This window comes from Alosa pseudoharengus, unplaced genomic scaffold (assembly GCF_046254945.1).
Source record: "Alosa pseudoharengus isolate Yale_2024_CS ecotype anadromous, Long Island Sound unplaced genomic scaffold, YU_APseudo_1.1 YU_APseudo_1.1_scf_8, whole genome shotgun sequence".
NCBI classification, from domain to species: Eukaryota; Metazoa; Chordata; class Actinopteri; order Clupeiformes; family Clupeidae; genus Alosa; species Alosa pseudoharengus.
In genome coordinates, this window is record NW_027468870.1 from 24499775 (window position 1) to 24520782 (window position 21008).

General features: G+C 46.6%; 1 protein-coding gene across 1 annotated transcript; it reads right to left on the reverse strand.

The window, feature by feature from the left end:
• Positions 1-238: 238 nt before the first annotated feature.
• Positions 239-10095, reverse strand: LOC143112374 (protein sprouty homolog 3). Its single transcript, XM_076274646.1, has 2 exons — positions 9421-10095; positions 239-2289 (listed from the first exon to the last, which is right to left on the reverse strand). The coding sequence occupies exon 2, from the start codon at positions 2219-2221 to the stop codon at positions 1232-1234; it is 990 nt and encodes a 329-aa protein (XP_076130761.1). The 5' UTR covers positions 2222-2289; positions 9421-10095; the 3' UTR covers positions 239-1231.
• Between the last annotated feature and the right edge of the window lie 10913 nt (positions 10096-21008).

A 21008-nucleotide genomic window follows, 5' to 3' on the forward strand; every position in this document is an offset into this window, starting at 1 on the left:
CTCTCTCAGTTCCTATGTTGGGAATGTATAGTTAGTGCTACAGCAGCAGCAGCATAGCTTACAGTTTGGTCCCGTGCCTTGGTGGAGCAGAGGACAGACAGGAGGTCATGTGACACTGGACCATATGAGAGAGGGATGGACGGCACAAGCATGCGCATGGGGACCAGACGGGATGGGAGGATGAGCGAAGAGAATAGTGCTCAGAGGAGTGTGTGTGTGTGTGTGTGGGGGGGGGGGGCTGAATGGATGCTACTGTATCTTCTGAAGCAGAGGCCTCTCCAAAAAAGAAAAGAAAATGAAATAATAAAAAGAGCAGATCAAGAGGAGGCTTCTGTTGATGAACACACACATACACAGGCCTGAGACAGACGGTGCAGTGTGTATACACACACATTTACACACACATACACTCGCACACAGACAGACAGACAGACAGATACAGCCATAGATACACACACACACATACAGTACATACAATACTATACCCTCTTTCATTCATTCTCGCACTTTCTCTCTGTCTTTCACTGGTCCTAATGGAAGCACATGTGAACTCCGCTGTCTCAACATGTTTTTGAGCTCATCAGATTGGGTCTCATCCTCATTACGTGGTCTCTTATTTGGTATCAAAATTTCTTTCACCCGTCAAGTGTTTTTTTTTTTTATCTTTCTCTGTCGAGTTTGTATTTTCCCCTGGAGTTATGATCCCTTAAGGGACATAATGCCAGCCAGCACACACAGTTTGTAGTTTTGTAGGCTTTATAGAGAGTTTTGTGGGAGAGTTTTGTGTGTGTGGCCATCCAACTGAGTCCCAACAAAGCACCATATCTTTCCGAGGCCAGAATGTATATTCTGACTCATCCACCCAGACTGCAGATTTTTGCCCTTTGTTCTGATGAACCAGCTCTCCCGAAACCATTTTTGCTCAAGAACTGCATCAAATAAATAATAGGAAATAAATAGATTAAGTCCAGCAAAACAAAACAGAACAAAATGAAAACCAATAAAAAAAGAGGGTAGCATCAATCCGGTGCTTCAGCTTCATAGTGGCATAGCCCACGAGTTGGAAGAAGGTGACAGTCTGTCAAGAGAGTGGGGCAGGGCAGGAGGTCTGGAGAGGTTTGGTCAGCTCTCCCTCCCCGACCAAGTCTGGAAGGGACAAGGTAACCATGACGACATCAGTAGCGGCATATAGGGGCACTCAGGGAGATGTTGTTCCTTTCGATCATCTTCGTCATACTGGCTTTTCCAGGGACTTTTGGAACGGCGGCGGCTGATTGGTGGCGGCGGCCGCGGCTGACGAGATCTTGCGACAGACGGTGTTGGTGTTCCGGCAGCGGCAGCCAGGCCGAGTGGCGCGGTCGTAGCCGCGCTGGCACAGGGCAAGGCACAGCTTGGCGGGCGGGTAGCAGCAGAGGCAGGGCAGGAAGGGCACGAGCAGCGCCATGGTGCCCCAGCGGGCACAGGCACGCGCCGGCGTGCAGGCGCAGGGCCGGTCGGCGCAGTTGTCCTCGTCGTCCTCGGCCGAGCAGTGGTAGAAGAGGCCCTTGACACAGCACAGGCACGTGCCGTACTCCACCGCGCTCTCGGCCGAGCACAGGCAGCGCTGGCCGCAGGCCCAGCACGAGGGCAGCACGCGCGGCGCCACACACTCGCCGCACTTGCACCGGCCGCATCGCTCGCAGATGAAGAGGTGCAGGCCCAGGTGGTCCTCGCCGGACAGGCCGCCGCCCTTGCCCAGTGCCTCTGACGCCTTCTTGATGCCCTGGTCGCCCTTGGGCTGGGTGGACACCACGGCCATGGAGCCCGAGACGGAGGCCAGGCCAGAGGAGTGGGAGGGCGTGAGGCCCGCCAGGAGTCTGGTGTCGGACGCGCCGCTGCCCCGCGACATGGAGCTGCTGACCGTGCTGGAGCGGCTCAGGTGAGCCCGGTGCAGCGGCGGCGGCTGCTGCTGCTGCTGTCCACTCTGGCTGCGGGGGATCTGAGCGGGCGGGGGAGCGGAGGAGGACAGAGGCTGGACAGGGTGGGGGTGATGACGGTGGTGGTGGAGGTGTTGGTGGTGGCGGTCATCGTGGGCGTAGAAGATTCCGGACTGCGAGGCGAGCTCCAGAGCCACTGGGCGCTCCACATAGTCATTGTTGGCCCGGATGCAGCGGATCTGGTCAATGGACAACACCTGTTGGATGTCATCGGTGCCGTCCATTCGGAGCAGAGCTGGATCCATCCTGAGGAGAGGATGGGCACCAGGGGCAGGGGGCGAGGCTTCGGCCAATTACGGCACATCCGAAAACCCTGCACACACACAAAGAAAAGACAAAACAACTTCAAACTAAGCTCACCATCAAGCATACAAACAAACACCAAATCCAGGAGACCCTGAAGTAAACACTTATATGATGCATTTATAACACAGAGTTCAGTCCTCTGGTCTGTGTGATGAGTATTTGTGTGGATGAGAGAAGCCCCAGCACCTTGATACACCAGCCCACCCAACAGGCCACTCACGCCACAGATGCACAGAAGTTTGATATATATAAGCTGCTTTGCTGATGCTGTTGCTCACACAGATACACACATGCTTGATTGAGGAAGGAGAGATTAGTATGATCTTATTGGGATGTTGAACCTCTCACTCAGAGACACAGTCAAGCCTCAGGGTTCAGGACTCAGAACTATTATTAGAGCCTGGAGAGGCTGATGAGACAGAGTCTCTAATGGCCCACTGTAATTTAGCATCTGGTGAGCACAGCTGCCGAAAGAAGCAGGCGGTGTATGTGAAAGCAAAGCATTCTGGGTAGGAGCAGGCATTGAAGCCGACAAAGCCAGATTCCAGAAAAGTCCAAAGCGAGTCCAAAGTGATCAGAGGAAGCGACAGACAGAGAGATGATAATATGTTCCATATGCATGTTCCATATGTAAGGGGCCTTGGGGTCAAATTAATTGAGAGAGAGGGAGAGGAGGGAAAAAAAACAACCCTCTCCTCTGAGCTGATCGTTTTGTTAAGCCTTGTCCTCCATAAACAGGAATGTTATGGCTCTTGGAATGCACATGGAAAACAACAGCATCCTGCAATTGAAACCCGCTGCTCACATCAATCGCTGTCATGCCAGCAAAGGAACTCCAAACAGAGAGATGAGCAGGGGAAAGTCTATAAATTAAAGCAAAAATATCCAGAAGACACCTCTATAGATCAGCCTTCTCACCCCTTATGAGAAAACATATCAAGAATAGTGAGAGGCTGGAAATGATTTCAAAATAAAGATGGATTAGTCCAGAGGAATGATCCATTCTTTCCGCAAATAAAAAAGGAACACTTTTTAAGTTAGAACCAGAGTAGAAAAGGAAAGAGTTTTGTCTGGCAGAGGCAGGAGTGGATGTGGATGTCTGCGTGCAGGAGCAGAACTCTGTCTGAATGAGGAGGAGTCAGTGAGTGGCCTCTGGTCCCCTGCCTCTCTGCCTCTTACTGTAGAGACAGTCAGCTGGCTTCCTGGCAGGAGTGCTGCATGATCTGACCCAAAAATAAAAGGTAAGATGTGAAGATAGTGAGTATCTCCTCTCTCTCTCTCTCGCTCTGTTTTTTCACTCTCTCCCTCCCTCTCTCTTACTCCCCCTCCCCCACCCACAACACCGTCTCCCAGTATCACTCTCTTTCTCTGTGTACACACACACACACACACACACACCCAAAAACACACATCCCCTCTCTCTCCCACACTCTCTCTTCCACCGATACATACTGTACACACGCACACACACACACATATACACACACACACACACACACACACACACACACGCAAACGCACACACACACACATACACACATAGTCCCTCCGCCATAATCCAGAGATAAGGAAACCCAGGTCGGAAGCACCAATTGCATTTTCAAATTAGGTGGAGAAGGGAAGAGAAGCACTGGAGAGTAATTGCATCAAGGCGAGCTGAGCCCCATTCAAGACCCTATCACATCCATCTAATTGCCCAGAGAGGTCTGCTGTTCATTTCCATGACATCATTATTTAGGCCCTCGTTTCCTAAACTCTCCTCGACTCCTTCCTTCCTTGTTGAGGGTAAACTCAAATAGGAAGTTTGGACCACACCAGTGCTCTACTGTTTAGGTACTTTTGTGGAGGATATTTGAAGGTGAGTGTCCCTGAATGGTTTACTTCTTTTGAGTATTGTTCTCATGTATGTTTTGATTGGGAGTTTGTTTAGTTTTGTCATTTCCTTTGTTTGATTCATATTTGTTTTAATTTGATTACCATAAACTTCCATGAACACGCCATGCACGCATATCTCCATGACACCCCAGCATTCAACTTAAAGTTAGTTTGAGCATTTACTTAATGGGGTAAAAACCAGCAAATCAGGCCACCAAATAAAAACACCATCATCTGTCCTAACAGATCACTTGTCCAGCATAGACTTTTCCTTCATCATGGAGATACTGCCTGGTAAGCACACACCAATTACCCACAATCCTTCCCATCCTATCCGTCATCATCGCCTTGGCACCCCTCACACCTCCCGGCCCACGACTCACCCCCTAATTTACCCCCCGTTTCACAGCAGCTGAACGGGTCTGTAAGCTGAGACGAGAGCCTCCATGTCCATTATGTCATACGATGCAACACATAGCAATGCAACACAACACGATGCTATGCAACACAACACAATGCAATTCAACACAATCCAATGCAACACAACACAATGCAATGCATCATAATGCAACATAACGTAATGCAGCGTAACCCTGTGAAACCCTACAGTGTGGTAATGGGGAAACTCTGTCCAGAACAGTGGGGCTAAGCATGAGCCGTAAGCCCACTCACCCATTCCTCCATCCACCCTGCTTCACATCCTCCCTTCTGCCCCACCCCAGACCTCCATCGGCAGCAGCATCAGCCCTGCCAGCACCCCCCCCACCACCTCCACCCCTTCATCTCTAGTCTCGTCATTCCGACATCCCGGGTGCCAGAGGATCGATAAACCCACACTCTACACTGCTAGTGTCTGACATCAGCTTCTCACTCTCTCTCTCTCTCTTTCTTTGTCCCTCTCACTCCTTCTCTCTCTCCCTCCCTCCCCCCCCCTCTCTCCCTCTCTCTCTGACCCAGCCCAGGCACTCACTGAAGCAGAGCATTACAGCGCTCTCTCCCCGGATACTCAAAGGAGCGAGGGAGTAAGACAGGGATGGATGGGGATGATGTCAGGATGAATGGAGAAAGAGAGAGAGAGAGAGGAAAAGAGGAATGAAAAGAGTGCTTTCTGAGAGACCTCTTTCGCTGAGAGACCTCTCTCTTTCTCTCTCTCTCTCTGTCTGTCTCTCTCTCTCTCTCCGAGATCAATTATGTGTGCATATGCACACATGAGAATTCAACTAGAGTCAATATGCACCCGTTAGCCCAGAGCCCATCATCATGTCCTGTTAAAAGCCTGATAGACCAGCATAAGAGCAAATTATGACTGCTCTGAGACTGGAGGCCTGCTTCAGGCTGCTTTGTCCCCTGCTGGCCACCGTACAGAGAGGGAGATGATGCACTGTCCGGTTGAAGAAAGATGCAAACGTGAAGTTTGCCTGGAGCTCGTCCTAGGAACATTACAACAACAACAAACTGAAAAAAGGCCTCCTCAGGTTGCTTCAAACGCAGGATCTGTTTCTGCAATCCAGCATTCCGCCAAAGCGCTTCTTCCTGCTGGGGTTGAGTTTCTTTTCCGGAGCCGCGTCTGAAGAGCTCATCTGCTCCGCTGCTGATGGTTTTATCATTCAGGGAGGAGGGGGCTAGCTACCACACAGGCATTTCCACTCATTACAGAAAATGTGGAAAGAAAGACGAAAGAAAGAAACAAACAATCACCAGTAAGTTTGTGAGATGAGATGAGAACCATGGCCTCCTTGAAGCTTCATGTTTACACAGACTTTAATCCACCTACGACTGGATTGGACTGAATAAGTAGCCTCTTCTGTCTTCTCTGTTAGGGGCTGGTTTACACAACTTAACAGAGACAGTGTAAATAGAGAACTGGAAAGGAGTGTGTGTGTGTGTGTGCGTGTGTGTGTGTGTGTGTGTGTGTGTGTGTGTGTGTGTGTGTGTGTGGAGAAGAGGAAGTGATCCAGGATGAGATGATAAAAAAGGGATGAAATGCAGAAGACATTACAAATGGATAGAGACAGAAAGCAGAAGAATAGAGGGTGAAAAAGGCACATGGGTGGGTAAGGCATAGTAATTGTGTAACAGAAATATAGTACATAGAGTAACAGTAACAGTGAAAAAGAAATAAAGTGATGAAACCGATAGAGTGAAAAAAAAAAGATAAGAATATCAGATAGATAAACAAATAGAGTGATAAAGTGGGTGTCAAAATAGAGAGAATGACCAGATCAAGAGAATAAAAAGGCCAAAAAGAGAAACGGTGCGATTTAAAAAGATAGTACATATACATGGAGAGAGCGGGAAAGAGAGAGAACCAGAGAGCAAGTGAGGGAGAGGGAGAGAGAGAGAGTCCTGTGTTTACCCAGGCTGCCTGCCGTGAGGGTAACCTGAAGACTGGCCCCTGCGCTCTGGGAGTATTATTGCTGGGAGAGGCTGGCCTGCAGCGGCGTCCCGAGGCTCCATGCGCCAGTTACCTTGCACACATCCTTGGCCAGAGTAACCCAACCCAGAGCAGGGACAGGATGAGGGCCGCATATTATTCATAACAATCGCCACACACTACTGGCTCGGAGAAATTCAACACCGTGCCCCAGGAGCAAGTGAGAGGAAAGCAGAGAGGAAAGAGGGAGAGAGAGAGAGAGAAAAAGAGAGAGAGAGAGAGAGAGAGAGAGAGATAAAGAGAAATTAGGAGATAAGACTGGGGTGCATTTGTTCTTTCAACCATGAACAGGTCTGTAGCCATGTCTGAGGGATGATGCTTTAGTTGTGAAGCCTGTGTTTGTGGATGACTTCCCCCATCACTCACTGCAGTCAGCTGGGTAACAGCAGCACTAAGGGAGGGTAGCTTGGTAACTCTCGAGTAGCACTGACCTGGCCAAATGGAGGTCAATCTCCACCACCTCCACTTATCGGCAGGGGCAGGCTCCGTGTGTGTGTGTATTTGTGTGTGTGAGAATGTGTGTGTAGGTGGGGTGGAGGGGTGTTCATTGACCAGCGAAGGGTAGTGGGAGTTACAATGACATCATGATAGCCGGCTATTTTAAAACTGCCTGCCCTCTCTGCCCCCTCCTCCTCCTCCTCCTCCTCCTGAGCTATGCAGAGGCACTGACCCCTAGCTTCTTCTTCCTCTGCCTGTGACGTCATCACTGATGCCATTCAGAGATCCTCCTTCAGCGCCATCCGGAGTTCAGAGTCAGACTTCCTGAAGGAGCACTGTCAGGATTGTATCGCCATTTTCCCCAGAGCATCTTTAGTCTCCATTCACACTCTGGCTCAGCCTTCCCCTCAGCTTCCCCTCACGTCCTACACCTCTTCTATAAACCCATGCCTTACTCTTAATCATTCAATACATAAATACATAACATTTTGAATTGAATTTAATGCTTATTTGCTTGAAATACAGTTTACTATACACTATTTTGACACATAGATAAACGCACACATATACATTAAAAAAAGTACATTTGAACATTCTTCCTTGTGAACAGAAAAAGATGGGGCTGGCTGGGACTGATTGGCGCTCATTGGTCCGGTTTTGATTAGCTCCTAGCGGGAGGTGGTGAGGGATGGGGAGGGCGGGGAGGGAAGGGAAGCCCGGTCCCTGGCCCTGCATGCTGGGGTCAGGGGGGGCCCCATTGCAATCAGGCTCCTGGACCTCCTGGGGGCTTCTGGGGCTCGTGGGCCCCTGGCTGGGCTGAGCCCCCACCAGCGCAGCTTCCACCTGGGCAGGGCCCACTGAGCTGATGGGCAGTAGGACCCAGGGTCAGACCCTGGTGTCCCTACCACCCCCCTTGGGACTGCAGCGGGATTGAATGACAATAAACTGTATGAGATTCCGGATGTACCCGAATCTGACCCCCCAGGAAGGACTGAAATAGACACTGCAGACCAGCAAGTCCGGGCAAAAGAGGAGGAAGTGAGAGAGAGAGAGAGAGAGAGAGAGATGGGGGCAGGGAGGAGAGAAGAGAAAAGTGAAGAAAGGAACAGAGCACTTAGTCACAGAGAGAAAGATAGGAGGAATGTGACAGAGTGACTGGGGAAAGTATAAAAGAGAGGATAGCTAGGATAGCGATAAGTTGAAAAACAACACAGCCTCGGCTCAAATGCTGCTGTCTAAATATCAAATATCAAATATCAAGTTACACATCAACATTTCAAAAAGTAAAAAGGAACTTGTGAACTTGAAACAGTGATCTATCAGAATGCACAGTGGGTGTTAAACATGCCTACATGTATACATTTTTTTTCTCTCAGTCTCAGCCCTCCTCAGGAGAACATCTCTAGTTGCCAGTCTCTATTCCAGAATCCAATGCCACCAACTTTTCACTTTTCAACTGTCAACGCACAGAGAAAATCTATTGCATTATTTTGATATGATTCACAAGTCATACTGAATCCAGAGCATCACTTCAAATGAATTCATACAGATTCCGCTGTATCATTTGATTTAGAAGTCATACTGAATCTGGTAATCATACAGCCCCAGCATCCCCCAGCAAACACACTCTTTCCCTGTCGTTCCATCTCTCCCTCTCTCCCATCAGGCCTATGATCTGTCTGGCTGTCAGCGAGTGCGGGGATGTATCGACGCTTCCCGACCTTGGCTGCGATCAATGCCCATCCATGTTTCCCCTCGCCCCCATCCCCTTCCCAACCCGTCCCACCCGAGCACAGTTCCTAACCCAGGCCAGTCCCCACCCCAGCACAATACCTAACCCAGGCCAGTGCCAAGCCCAGCACAGCCAGAGCCCTGATGCTCCACCACTGGCTGCCCATTGAGTGCCGAACAGAGAGACAGAGACAGAGAGAGAGAGAGAGAAAGAGAGAGAGAGAGGGAGAACGACACACAGAGAGAACAGCTGAGTACACACACATCCACAAGCACACCAAGAAAGGAGGGCAAAAACATACATGAGAAGGAGGAAGTAAAAACTGAATGAACTGGATAACATGGAGGATGCAGGAGGGAGAGCGAGAAAAAGAGACATGAGTGAGGGATGAATAAAAAGAGAGATAAAGTACACTCAATACCTATCTTTTCCCCCTAATGTTCCAATTGCAATGGCAGGATTATCTTGAGTACTCCAACCTAATTAAGCAACTCAGCACTGAGTTTGCAAAGCACAAAGTTTTACCACACCAGCCATCTGAGGAACTGATCTGGCCCTGGTGCGGTTCTCATCTGGCACTGAAGCAGTATGAAACTCACCCAAACCAGCCCAGAACTGTTCTAGTGTCAGCCAGTCAACCTACTGGGCCTGTTACTCACCTCTGAAAGGGGGGAGATCCATAATGACAGTGAGTTTGGATGCAGTGGAGAGGGTCGGTCAGGGGGTCGATCAGGCTTGTTCAGATCAGGAAGAGCGCAAGTCTTTCTGCTGTCACCTCGGGTCACTCTGGAACCACTTTCCTCAAGCAGAACCAGGACCAGGCTCTTCTAGAAGATTAGCCAGTCCGGTTCCGTGGGCTTGTCATGCCCCGTGCAATGCGCCCCAGCATGCGGCGGTGACAGGTCTTTGGTCAGAGTTTGGTCAAGCCAGTGTCCGAGTTCTGGTTCACCCACTAGTTTGCAAAAAATTACACAAATGGAAGAGGACTGAAAAAAAGAGCCTCAATTGAAATATTCCAACAGAGATAAGAAGAGTTTCCACGCTCTTTGGAGAGAAGAAGAGAGGTATAAAAAAAAACAGCAAAAGAGGCAAAGGTTGGAGAACAGTTTCCTCACGAGCTGTCGAGAGATCTTTTTATAGGTCTGTAGTTTGTCTCTTTTCCCTCCTCTCTCGTTCTCTGTGTCAGTCTCCCGTTCTCTCTTGCTTTGAGTCCAAAGTGTGAGTCCTGGATTGTCTCACTCACACTCCCTTGTGCTCTCTCTCTCTCTCTCTCTCTCTCTCTGATCAGTCTTTCCTGCCTCATCCACTCATGCTCGAAGAGCTGAGTGAGTGTGTGTGTGTATGTGTGTGAGAGAGAGAGAGTGAGTGCCTGCGCGCATGTGAGAGACACAGAGGGAGCGAGAGAGAAAGAGGGAGAAGGAGAGAGACAGGGGGGTGGAAGAGGGAGGAGGGACAGACTGAAGGGGGAGTGTGTGTGTGTGTGTGTGTGTGTTTGTGTGTATGTGTGTGTGTGTGTGTGTGTGTGTGTGAGTGTGTGTGTGTGTGTGTGTGTGTGTGTGTGTGTGTGTGTGTGTGTGTGCTGAGGGGGTCCAGTGTTGTGAATGGTAGAGAGGAGGATGGGCTGCTGGAGGGAGTTAATGGCTAAGTGGCACCATCAGGACTGAAACTGAATCTGCGCGCTCTCTCTCTCTTTCTCTCTCTCTCTCTTCCTCTCTCTTTCTCTCTCTCTCTTGCTCACTTGTTCGGCTGTGCTCCATATGACACCCAGGGCTGAGCCTGGAGAGTGGTAGTGTGTGTGTGTGTGTGTGTGTGTGTGTGTGTGTGTGTGTGTGTGTGTGTGTGTGTGTGTGTGTGTGTGTGTGTAAGAAACAGAGAGGGCAGAGAGAGAGAGGGAGAGAGAGAGAGTGAGAAAGAGAGAGAGAGAGAGAGAGAGAGAGAGAGAGAGAGAGAGAGACAGAGAGAGAGAGATAGGAAATGAGATATGGATGATGAGGGTGCCCCAAGTCAGGTCCCAAACACTCTCAAGAGGCAGAGAGGGAAGGAACCATGTCCTGGCCATGGAGTGTGTGTGTGTGTGTGTGTGTGTGTGTGTGTGTGTGTGTGTGTGTGTGTGTGTGTGTGTTTGAGTAAGCATGTGTGTGAGCATGTGCGTTAGGGGGCATTCAGAGACACAGAGAAGAGAAAAGTGCACTAGTCACAGGAAGGTCTGACTTGAAGAGGAAGTGACATGGCAGACGGGACATGGAATGGCCTTGGTAGGGCGATGGCGCAACTGGGAAGGTGTTGCCATGCGTATTCATGCCCAAGCAGACCAAACAAATACAACGCTTGTTGTCAACGTAAAATCTGATCCTGTACTTTAAGGTCACCCTGGTGAATAGTAGCCCTACTAAGTGTATTTATGCAACACCTTAGAAGATACATTCTGCATTATTACTTATTTATCTTTAGTGACTTCACCGCGGGCCAACACAGAGCTCGCTCGTTTGTTCAGAGTAGTGCGAAGCTTCTCCAGGAATTGGGTCGTGCTGGGAGTTAAAATTTCATTCAGGTAAGGTAAGGGCTGAACACCTGACCCAACCCCCCACACACGAGGGTTCTCACAGAAATGGTATCCCACAAGCCCCCACAGCCCCACTGACCTCAGGGAAGTCTCCTGTCCGTGTTTGGAGTGAATTATTCAGGTAGGGTGGCTTGGAGGTCTTGATCCCCTATAAGTCTGTTTTGGCTTGGTCTGCTGTTGAGCTTCCTTTCTAAAAGGTGTAATATTGCAAAAAGAAGAAAAAGAAGAAGTGTGAGATTCAGTTAAGTGTCTATCATAACATTCTGTCATTGAATAATAAATTAAAAGGGGGAACAAAAACACATCACATTACTGCACAGACAATATTGAGAACACAAACACATGGACTATGGATGTGTGCAAATAAATCAGTACCGGTAGAACATTCACAAGAACTTTATTGAAGGATAAACTTTAGTGGGTTGATTTTAAGCAAAAGAAAGGAAGTCTCTTAAGTTCTGAAATATTTTCACTGTTGTTCATAAAAAACAGATCAAAGACATGTACTTACATAAACATAGATACTTTCAGAATGCTTTATTATGCACACTAACACTGGTGTGCACACACACACATCCACACACACACTGCAGGTTGTGTGTAAGGTAGCCCCAGTGAGGAGCTACAGAGTTTGTATAAGAGTATGTTAGGTTAGGTTGAGGTGATGATGTGCTGTGTGCATTTGTGAGTCTAGTCAATCAGTGTGCATGTATTTGGTGTGTGCATGCATGAGTGTGTTGTGTGTGCAGGTTAGATATTGGTGTGTACATGAGTTGACTTGAGAGTTTGGTGTGTGTGTGTAATGCATATGTGTTGATGTCTGATGAAGGGCTAGGGCCCGAAACGTTACACACGTGGTGATATTCCAGGTGTGCGGACTCATCGTTCCTTTTTAATGCGTATGTGTCTAATGACTCAGGAAGTGAGGGCCTTCCGGCTAAAGAAAGTACCTTGGATGTGTGTGTGTGTGTGTGTGTGTGTGTGTGTGTGTTGCATCAGATATCCCCAGTTGCCCACTGTTTTCTGCAGCTCTGCTCCACAGACTAGAACTGAGAACGAGAAAACTGCCCTCTGCCCTCTGTGTTCCAGCTCTGTGTTCCAGTTCTGGGTTCTGCTCTGTGTTCCAGCTCTGGGTTCTGCTCTGGCGCAGACTCACTTGACTGACAGGCGATCAGGGCCAGAACTTTAACTGAGTCAACTGAGTTTTGAGTCATCTGTTTTGGGTGATTCACTTATACCCTTGCCTGGGTGTGGAAGCTTTTTACTGAATGGAGGCATACAGGGACACAATTATCTGCATTTGTATCTGTTCAACCAACATAATGATCTGTCTCTGTATCTGTATTTAGGCCAGACGTGGGTGTGGTTTATACCGGAATTCACATTAAATCCGGAAAATGTATTTTCCAATATAATATTGGCCTAATTCTGAAATATTATTTCCAAATGTATATGCAGGATTTTGGTGTAACTGTCTTTCTTTAACTTTACAAGATCAGAAAAGAGGTCTGCAGTCCTGACTGCCTCTGGTATTTTTTAGCTAAATATGTTTTATGTGCTGTCTGGACCACATCAATGCATTGCTTTTATGTGGGGGACATTGAATTATCAGAAAATAATCATCAAATTATTTGAATTGCTACTTCTACTACAACAGTAAAGTCCATTAGCTTCACAAATCTGTGCTGCTTTTTAACTAGCTACAACTACTTAGGGGCGCTAGTAGTATAGTGGTGAAAGAGCTGGGCTAGCATGCAGAAGCCAGAAAAGTTCAGGCACTTAACCCCGAGTTGTTCCAAGGACAGTGGCCTTTGTAATATAATTGAGATATGTAAGTCACTTTGGATAAAAGCGTCTGCTAAATGAATAAATGTAAATGTACTTTTCGATATTAAATGCATGCTAAATTTAATCCAGTACCATGAAAATGGATTCAGGCTCTGTTGACATCTACACCAAAACAGTATTTTTTTCACATTTTGTTGGTAGCCTACTAATAGGCGATTTTTGAATCTTTTAAACAAAAATGTCTACAAATAGAACCTTGGAATAACTATGAAATACTTGGTAGGGTTTTAGTGTATGCCAATTAAGCAATTCACTATAAACCACTAAAATACACTGACTGAAATACAAGATAGAAGATTATTTCTACTTTTTTCTTAAAAAAAAAAAAAAAAAGTTGCTTACTCCTGTTCATGATGCCTCGGAGTCCTCAATGCCAGAGTTTCCGTGAGTGCTAGTCACACCAGTCAGCTGTCAGCTTGTTGCTCCCTGTGCACTGACTCTAATGTACTTTAGTGTTGTTTAATTATGTTTTAAGTTAGTGTTAGTGTAACCTATATTGTGTTTGACTGCATGGCCACCCCCAGGCTCAAACTTTCAGCACCTTTCACTAGAAGGTGGGCATGGTAGCAAGGAGGTTAAACACCCCATGTATGTTAGCATCTATCGCTAGTGCTGCACTCACTTCACATCTATACTGCTGGCTATTATTACATTAGTTAACATTAAAGGTTGTATCAGCGATTGCGGGGTAATGTCACTTCTGTTGATGTTCAAACAAAACAGAGAGCTAGCCCGCTACTCCCTCCTGTGCAATTGAAACTCCTAAACGTGCATCTCGTCGGTTATTGGTTGGAAGACTTTGCCTTTGAGTGGTTGCCAACACTTGTTGGTAGCAATTGTTTTTGTGTACAGATCTCGGAGCCTAGGCTGCCTACAGAGATGCATTTTTTTGACGGCCTGCTTATGGGGCAGGCAGCTAGCAGATCGTTAGGAAAGATTAGATGAATGTGATCATTTATGTTTGGGTCTTTTTTGGGCCTGAATCGCTGATTATGGTGACATACTTTCATTCTAACATTAACATACTAAAGTGCATTTAATTTCATGTCATAGTGGACATCTGGGCAAGACAAAGGCATTTTGACATTATGTCAAAACAGATGTTTATAATGAAGTATTTTTTTTTTTAACCAAAAATAACTCCACATAGGACCTTTAAAGGGTTGCAAAGAGAATGGTCATTTTTCTCTTATGGCAGACCACAATTATATGAATTACAATGGCTGTACACACAGACATATCAATCATTGAACTGACTTTAAATAATAACGAGGTAGAAGTAACACCTTTTTCCATTGCAGATTTCCAGAATAATAATTTCAAATTCAGGTATATCTACCATATGGTAGACCACAATTTTCCACTATTTTTAACACCATAAGAAAAATGTTCAGTGCATCATGCTACAATTTTAAACTATTTATTCAGACTATCTACTGAGCATGGCTGTCTACTGAGCATGCTACAACATTTTGCTATTACAGTATATTAACTATCATGCATCATAGCCACTAAACAATCCAGTCGGAATATAAGTACATGTACTGTATGTCTCTGGTTGGTGGGGAGGATTTGAGTGTGTGTGTGTGCACTGTATGTTTGATGCCAGGATTGATTGATTGACTTGCTAACTCTTGCCCAGGGCATTGTGACTGATTCAGCCCACAATGGGTTGAGGGAGAGAGTGAAAGAGGGAGGAAGGGAGGGAGAAAGAGAGAAAAAAGAGAGAGAGAAGCTGTTCCGGGCTATGTCACGATCAATGTTAAATGGCCTGGTTAATGATTAGCACACAGCTGACAAAGTCATTCATTTCTGCCAGCATTCTGCTATACCCACCAATATACAGTCTACATGTACATTTACGTGTCTGTGTGTGTGTGTGGTTGTGTACACTATGTGTGCATGTCTAAGGGTCAAAATACCCCCAAATATTACTTAAGTGTCCTGTAATATTGCGTATCCTGGTCACCAGCTGGTGTTGTGTAGAAACTGATCACAACCACTCTATTCTATAGTCAGGCTTTGGCCACACCGTATATAAGCAGTCACAACAATAAAGGCACCTTGTGTTTGAGTTTGTGTGTGTGTGTAAGAGAGAGAGAAACAGATAGATAGAGAGAGGGATAGGAAGAGAGAAAGATAGAGGAAAGTGAGGAGAGAAACAGTCTATCCTGCTCTCGGCCTGAGTTCCGCTGCTTGAGTGGTTGGCTATCAGGTTACATAACGCGCTGAAGTCACCCCACATCCTCACTGCACACTCGCTGACATCCAAACACAGCAGAGTACCAACATGGCTTCAGACTACAATACACAACACAATTTCACAGCTGCTTTATTAGCATGATTATTTAGATAGTTTTACCAAAGCTAGCATTTAAAAACAACTATCATTAAAGTCACATTACAGCAATACATGTAAATACCTATCTGTATGAATGCCATACTCAACACAAAATATTACACTTACTTTTGACGGTTGTTTATTAATAAACAATTTTGTTTATTAACAACATTTGACTGCAGTTTAACTTCCCCCTACACTATGGCTACAATACTAATTTAATGATCACGTTGTGATCACACCATGGTTATGACCATGGGTACTTTACTCTAATTTACACATTAACTGTAATTTAACACTTCCTAGCTGCACTAAGGCTAATCGTTTCCACAGGTTAGCACTGACCTAATTTCTGTTGCATTCATAAAGGACTTAACCCCAACGTGCTCCATAAAGGGCCTATCAGTGTGGCCACACTGCACCATCATGGCTTAGTATGCCAGGGGAAGTGTGCGATTTGGGATATTAACTAACATCCGACCCATAAAAACACCACTGTAGCAATATTCACCACCATTCATCACCGGCTGTCAGAGACAGCCCAAACAGCTTACTTTAACACTTCACACCTGCTGTGCTCGCTGTGCTAACAGAAATCTCGCTCCCACTCCACTCCAGGCAGGGAGTCAGTTCAACGCTCCAAAACAAGTGCTGAAATCGGCCTTCATCTGCAACACCCAGAGCCAGCCAGCTAATGAACAGCAACATCTGCATCTAATTAGAGTCAACACCAGTACCCTTCCTCTCCCCATCCACCCCTTCCTCTCTGCCTCTCTTTCACCTTCTATCTACTAGACTGTACTGTACTGTCCCATTGCTCACATTTGCTCCACTATTTGATTCTATATTATGTATCTTGAATGATCAAATACAGTGAGAGAGAGAGAGAGAGAGAAAGAGAAAGAGAGTTAGGTTGATACTCTCTCACCCTCTTTTTCTCACACATGCACACACACACACACACACACACACACACACACACACACACACACATAAAATGCACATAGCGAGCACATCACACAGGACAGGACAGGCCTGGCCAGCCCTGAGCCCCGGCCTCTCTCTCTGCTGGCCACCCCAGGAGTAATTGTTCCTGATCTTCCAGCGGAGGTTCCGTGGTCCATTAGCTGACCAGGGCCCTCGTTGATTGGCTCTGGCCGGGCCTCGAAAATAGCCGACCTGGCTGCCTGCCAAGCGCTCATTTCCTGTCCGTCTGAGTGCCTCCAGTCGCTCCGGATGGAAATGTATTTCCTGACTCGGTATAAAAATTTTATTAATGGCAAAGGAGTGCATCAGTGAAGAGAAGGCCCCCGTCAAGCAAGCACCTCTCTGCAGAAGAGAGGGAGAGAGAGAGAGAGAGAAAGTGAGGGGGAGAGAGAAGGAGTGAGGGAGAAAGAGATGGGAATGGTGAAGAGAGAAAGAGGAGTAATGATGGATGGGTAAGGGGACAGAAAGAACCATGTCTTATTGAGTCACTGAAACACAGAACAAGACAAGGAGATAGAGATAGATAGATACTGTAGATAGATAGATAGATAGATAGATAGATAAATAGATAGATAGTAAGGGAAATTGGGTTCAATTGTTAAATGTTAAAAAGAAGGTGTGGTTAGATAAATTTCTTATAATTATGATTAATAGTCAAGCAGAGAGAAACAGGGCAGGAACGTTTCAAGGCACTTTAGAGGCCCCTGGCAAAAAGGGACCTGGAAGGCCCAACATCGAGCCACATCATCACATTCAACCACATCTTCCGGAACCATATCGACACATCATTACAATCTTCAAATTTTTATTATTAATAATTAGAAAGTACCTGTCTAATGTTTTCTTTACTCCTACTCTTGCCTTCACTTTCTTTTCTCAGTCGCTGAAGCATAGGTGCGCTTCAAGATTCAGATCAGATCAGATCAGATCATACAGTTGTCGTTGCAGTGGATTAAGTACATAATCAGACGTTCTCAGTGGGACCCTTTCAGCAGATGCCTGCTTGGCCTACCCAGTTGTGATGGCTCTGACAGTGGGAGGAGGGAACACCAGAGATGAGATGCCTGACTCTCATTCAGGTCCCAAAAGGTTAGTTAGCATTCAGAGATGGCCACCTCTGAGGTCTCAAGGGCAGATAGCTGTTGTAGGTGAGAGAGGGGACGAGAAAAAGAGCTCGGCCGGCCGATAAAGGAAAGGCGGAGCAGTTCTTCACCTCTCGGCACAGAGAGGGGTGAAAAGGCAGTCGCAGGGGTGACTTGGCGTGAAGATAGAGGTGGAGAGCACCGGGCCAGGGCAGAGAGTCAAGATAAGGCCACACCTACCCGGGGCCAAAGGTCAGGCAGTGACAGACACATGAGTCGCCACAGACACAGTGGAACACTGAGGGGGACAACGTGGGCGGAGGGCTGCGGTGGGGTCGGGGCACCATGGGGGTCAGAGAGCCAGAGTGTGTGGACACGATCCCATGAAAAAGCACCCCTGCCAGGCCTTTGTGCTGCTCTGCTTTCAGAGTCGAACTAGATAGGCAGGCCTAGCTACAGGTGCCAGGGGGGGCGAGTAAGTAAGTAATCTTTATTTATTCAGCTCATTTAAGCATGACGGAGGTTTACCAAAAGTGCTGTTTACTGTATGATATTAAAACCAGTGAACAAGTCAATAAGTCAATAAGTCATGCAAATACAGAAAAAAATTACTAGTCATCTGGATGGAAAGGAGCATTCCTTTTAAGCAAGGGACATTGCTTCCAAATTCCATACATATTTCACCAAAGAAGTTGGGGGATATATATTTGTGATCATTGCTGCTATTAAATTACCATACTTATGTTAATTAATTCATAAAATATGCAAATGTATGAGTTAAAGGGACTCAATCTACTCAAGGTAGACTGTCTTGGGTAAGGTGCCTGTCCAACCCATGTACCTGCCAACTCTGCAGAAGCTATTTAAAGTAGGAAACCTATACTGTAGCCTAGACAACAGTCACAAAGTGCGCTGACATACAGTGTACTCCACTGACTGACAGTGACTTCCAACCAGAGGTTCCCATGTTAATATGTGGTCTATTGTCTATTAATGGCGTCATCACGACTGCATCTCATGGGGAAGAGTGACGTGTTTGGAACAGAGGAGAGACATACAGACGCCAGCAGCAACCCCACCACACAGTGGCTTCCTTTCTGTGTGATGGGAGATGGACAACATGCTCACACACACTCACACACATACACCCACACCCACACACAGACACACACAGAGACAGACGCACACACACACGCACACACGCACACACACACACACACACACACACACACAGTAACCTTGTAATCTTACTTTGACAATGTGTAAACAATAAACGGATAATGTTATACAAAACACATACATTCTAACACACAAAAACAATAAACATGTACCCGGCATGCATACACATAAAAACAAATAACATACACTGTGGGAGACACAGGAAGAGAAACACAGAGACAGAAAAATGAAACACAAAGAGAGACAAACACACACAAAATGGCCCTTCTGCATGTGGTGTCCTGTAAATATGCCTTGTGTCTTCATAGGACTCCAGAAAACAAAGCCCAAAACTATTCGGTTCGGTATCTGATTACAGTAAACACAGGCTGATTCTATGTCTTCAGTAGGATATGTACTTCGGACAATGATGGGCTGTGCTGAGGGACAAGAGAAACAAGGACATGTGTGCAACTTGTGGCCATTTCTCATTATTAGAACAATATTTCAGTTATTTATAAATAATTTCCATCTATGATTTTTTTTTTATTTTGGCAAAAAGGGTGTAGAGAGAAAAATGCTAAAAGTAATTTGTCTGAAAGTATTTATCCCTGTATATTAATGTGGCTATAGGTTTGGGAGTGTAAGAAGAAATTCCATGCAGGCCATGCTGCAGGCTTGAATAGAACTCAGAGGCCATGCTGGAGGATTGAACAGAACTCAGAGGCCATGCTGCAGGCTTGAACAGAACTCAGAGGCCATGCTGGAGGATTGAACAGAACTCAGAGGCCATGCTGCAGGCTTGAACAGAACTCAGAGGCCATGCTGCAGGCTTGAAAAGAACTCAGAGGCCATGCTGGAGGATTGAACAGAATGCAGGCCATGCTGCAGGCTTGAACAGAACTCAGAGGCCATGCTGGAGGATTGAACAGAACTCAGAGGCCATGCTGGAGGATTGAACAGAACTCAGAGGCCATGCTGGAGGATGGGGGGAGGCTGCCCTGCTGCTCCAGCTTTCATGGATGACACTATCATCAACAGGGCAATGATTTAAGAGCTTTAAAAAACTGCAATACGGATACACTGAACAACGTTTCAGCAGTGATTTAAAGAGTACACACAAAACAGTGACACTCACAAAACAGGAGAGGGAGAGAGAGAGAGAGAGAGAGATTCCAATGGCTTGTGGATCACTGTACATCTGTACATGCAGTCACATAAATCAATAAGGTAGAGGAATGGAAAAAGCACACACTCCACAGGCATACAGGGCCATTCCAGAAACAAACTCACCAACACTCACACGCATGCACACGCACGCACGCACACACACACACACACACACACACACACACACACACACACACACACACACACACACACACACACACACACACACACACACACACACACACACACACGCACACACACACACACACACACACACACACACACACAGGAAACAGGAAGAAAAGAAAACATGGAAAACATGATTTACACAAGGGAAAAAAACCTGGCTCATCCTAACATATTTAAACATGACACATAAGAGCAAACACAAACCCAACACAGACCAAATGACAGAGAGAGGAGAGGAGGGAGTGTGTATGTGGCCAAGAGATGAGAGAAAAACAGAGAATGAGAGAGAGAGCAGTGTCAGAAAAAGGACAGAAATACAGAGAGAGACAGGGAGGGAGACAGCATGTGCTAGAGAAAGAGAGAGAGAAAGAGAGAGAGAGAGAGAGAAGTCTGTAAACCCAATATCCTCTCTGGCCTCAGGGGCATAGAGCAAGCCGCTAGCGCAGGAAGAGAGAGACTGCATTATCCACATCAAAGCCCTGTATTATCAGCTATAATCAATGCTTTCCCATCCCCCCATACAGCCGAGCTTCCCCCACCCCCACCCTACGCAACCCAACCACCACCACCCTCCTCGCCCTCTACAACCAACAGCACCTAACACAGGGCTGGCTGCATGTGGAAGAGAGGGTGGAGGCAGGTGGTGCCAAGGGGGTAAGAGGACTTTAAAATTGGGAATATTTAAGCTTTCTCCCCCCTTGCAAGCACAGGGCTTTCTATGTCCACCCTGTTCCATTTCATGTTGATACTGGCCACACTGCACTGGGTGTGTGTGTGTGTGTGTGTGTGTGGGTGTGGTAAGAGAGAAACAGAAATAGAGATTAATTGTAGTTTCTTTTTTTGTTTTCTGAAATTGCATCTACAATGGCAACGTACCCTTTCAAATCTTTTTTTCTATATAAAACACAC

Coding starts and splice junctions, on each gene's coding strand:
- LOC143112374 (XM_076274646.1), bottom strand. CDS start 2,221: ATGGATCCAGCTCTGCTCCGAATGGACGGCACCGATGACATCCAACAG.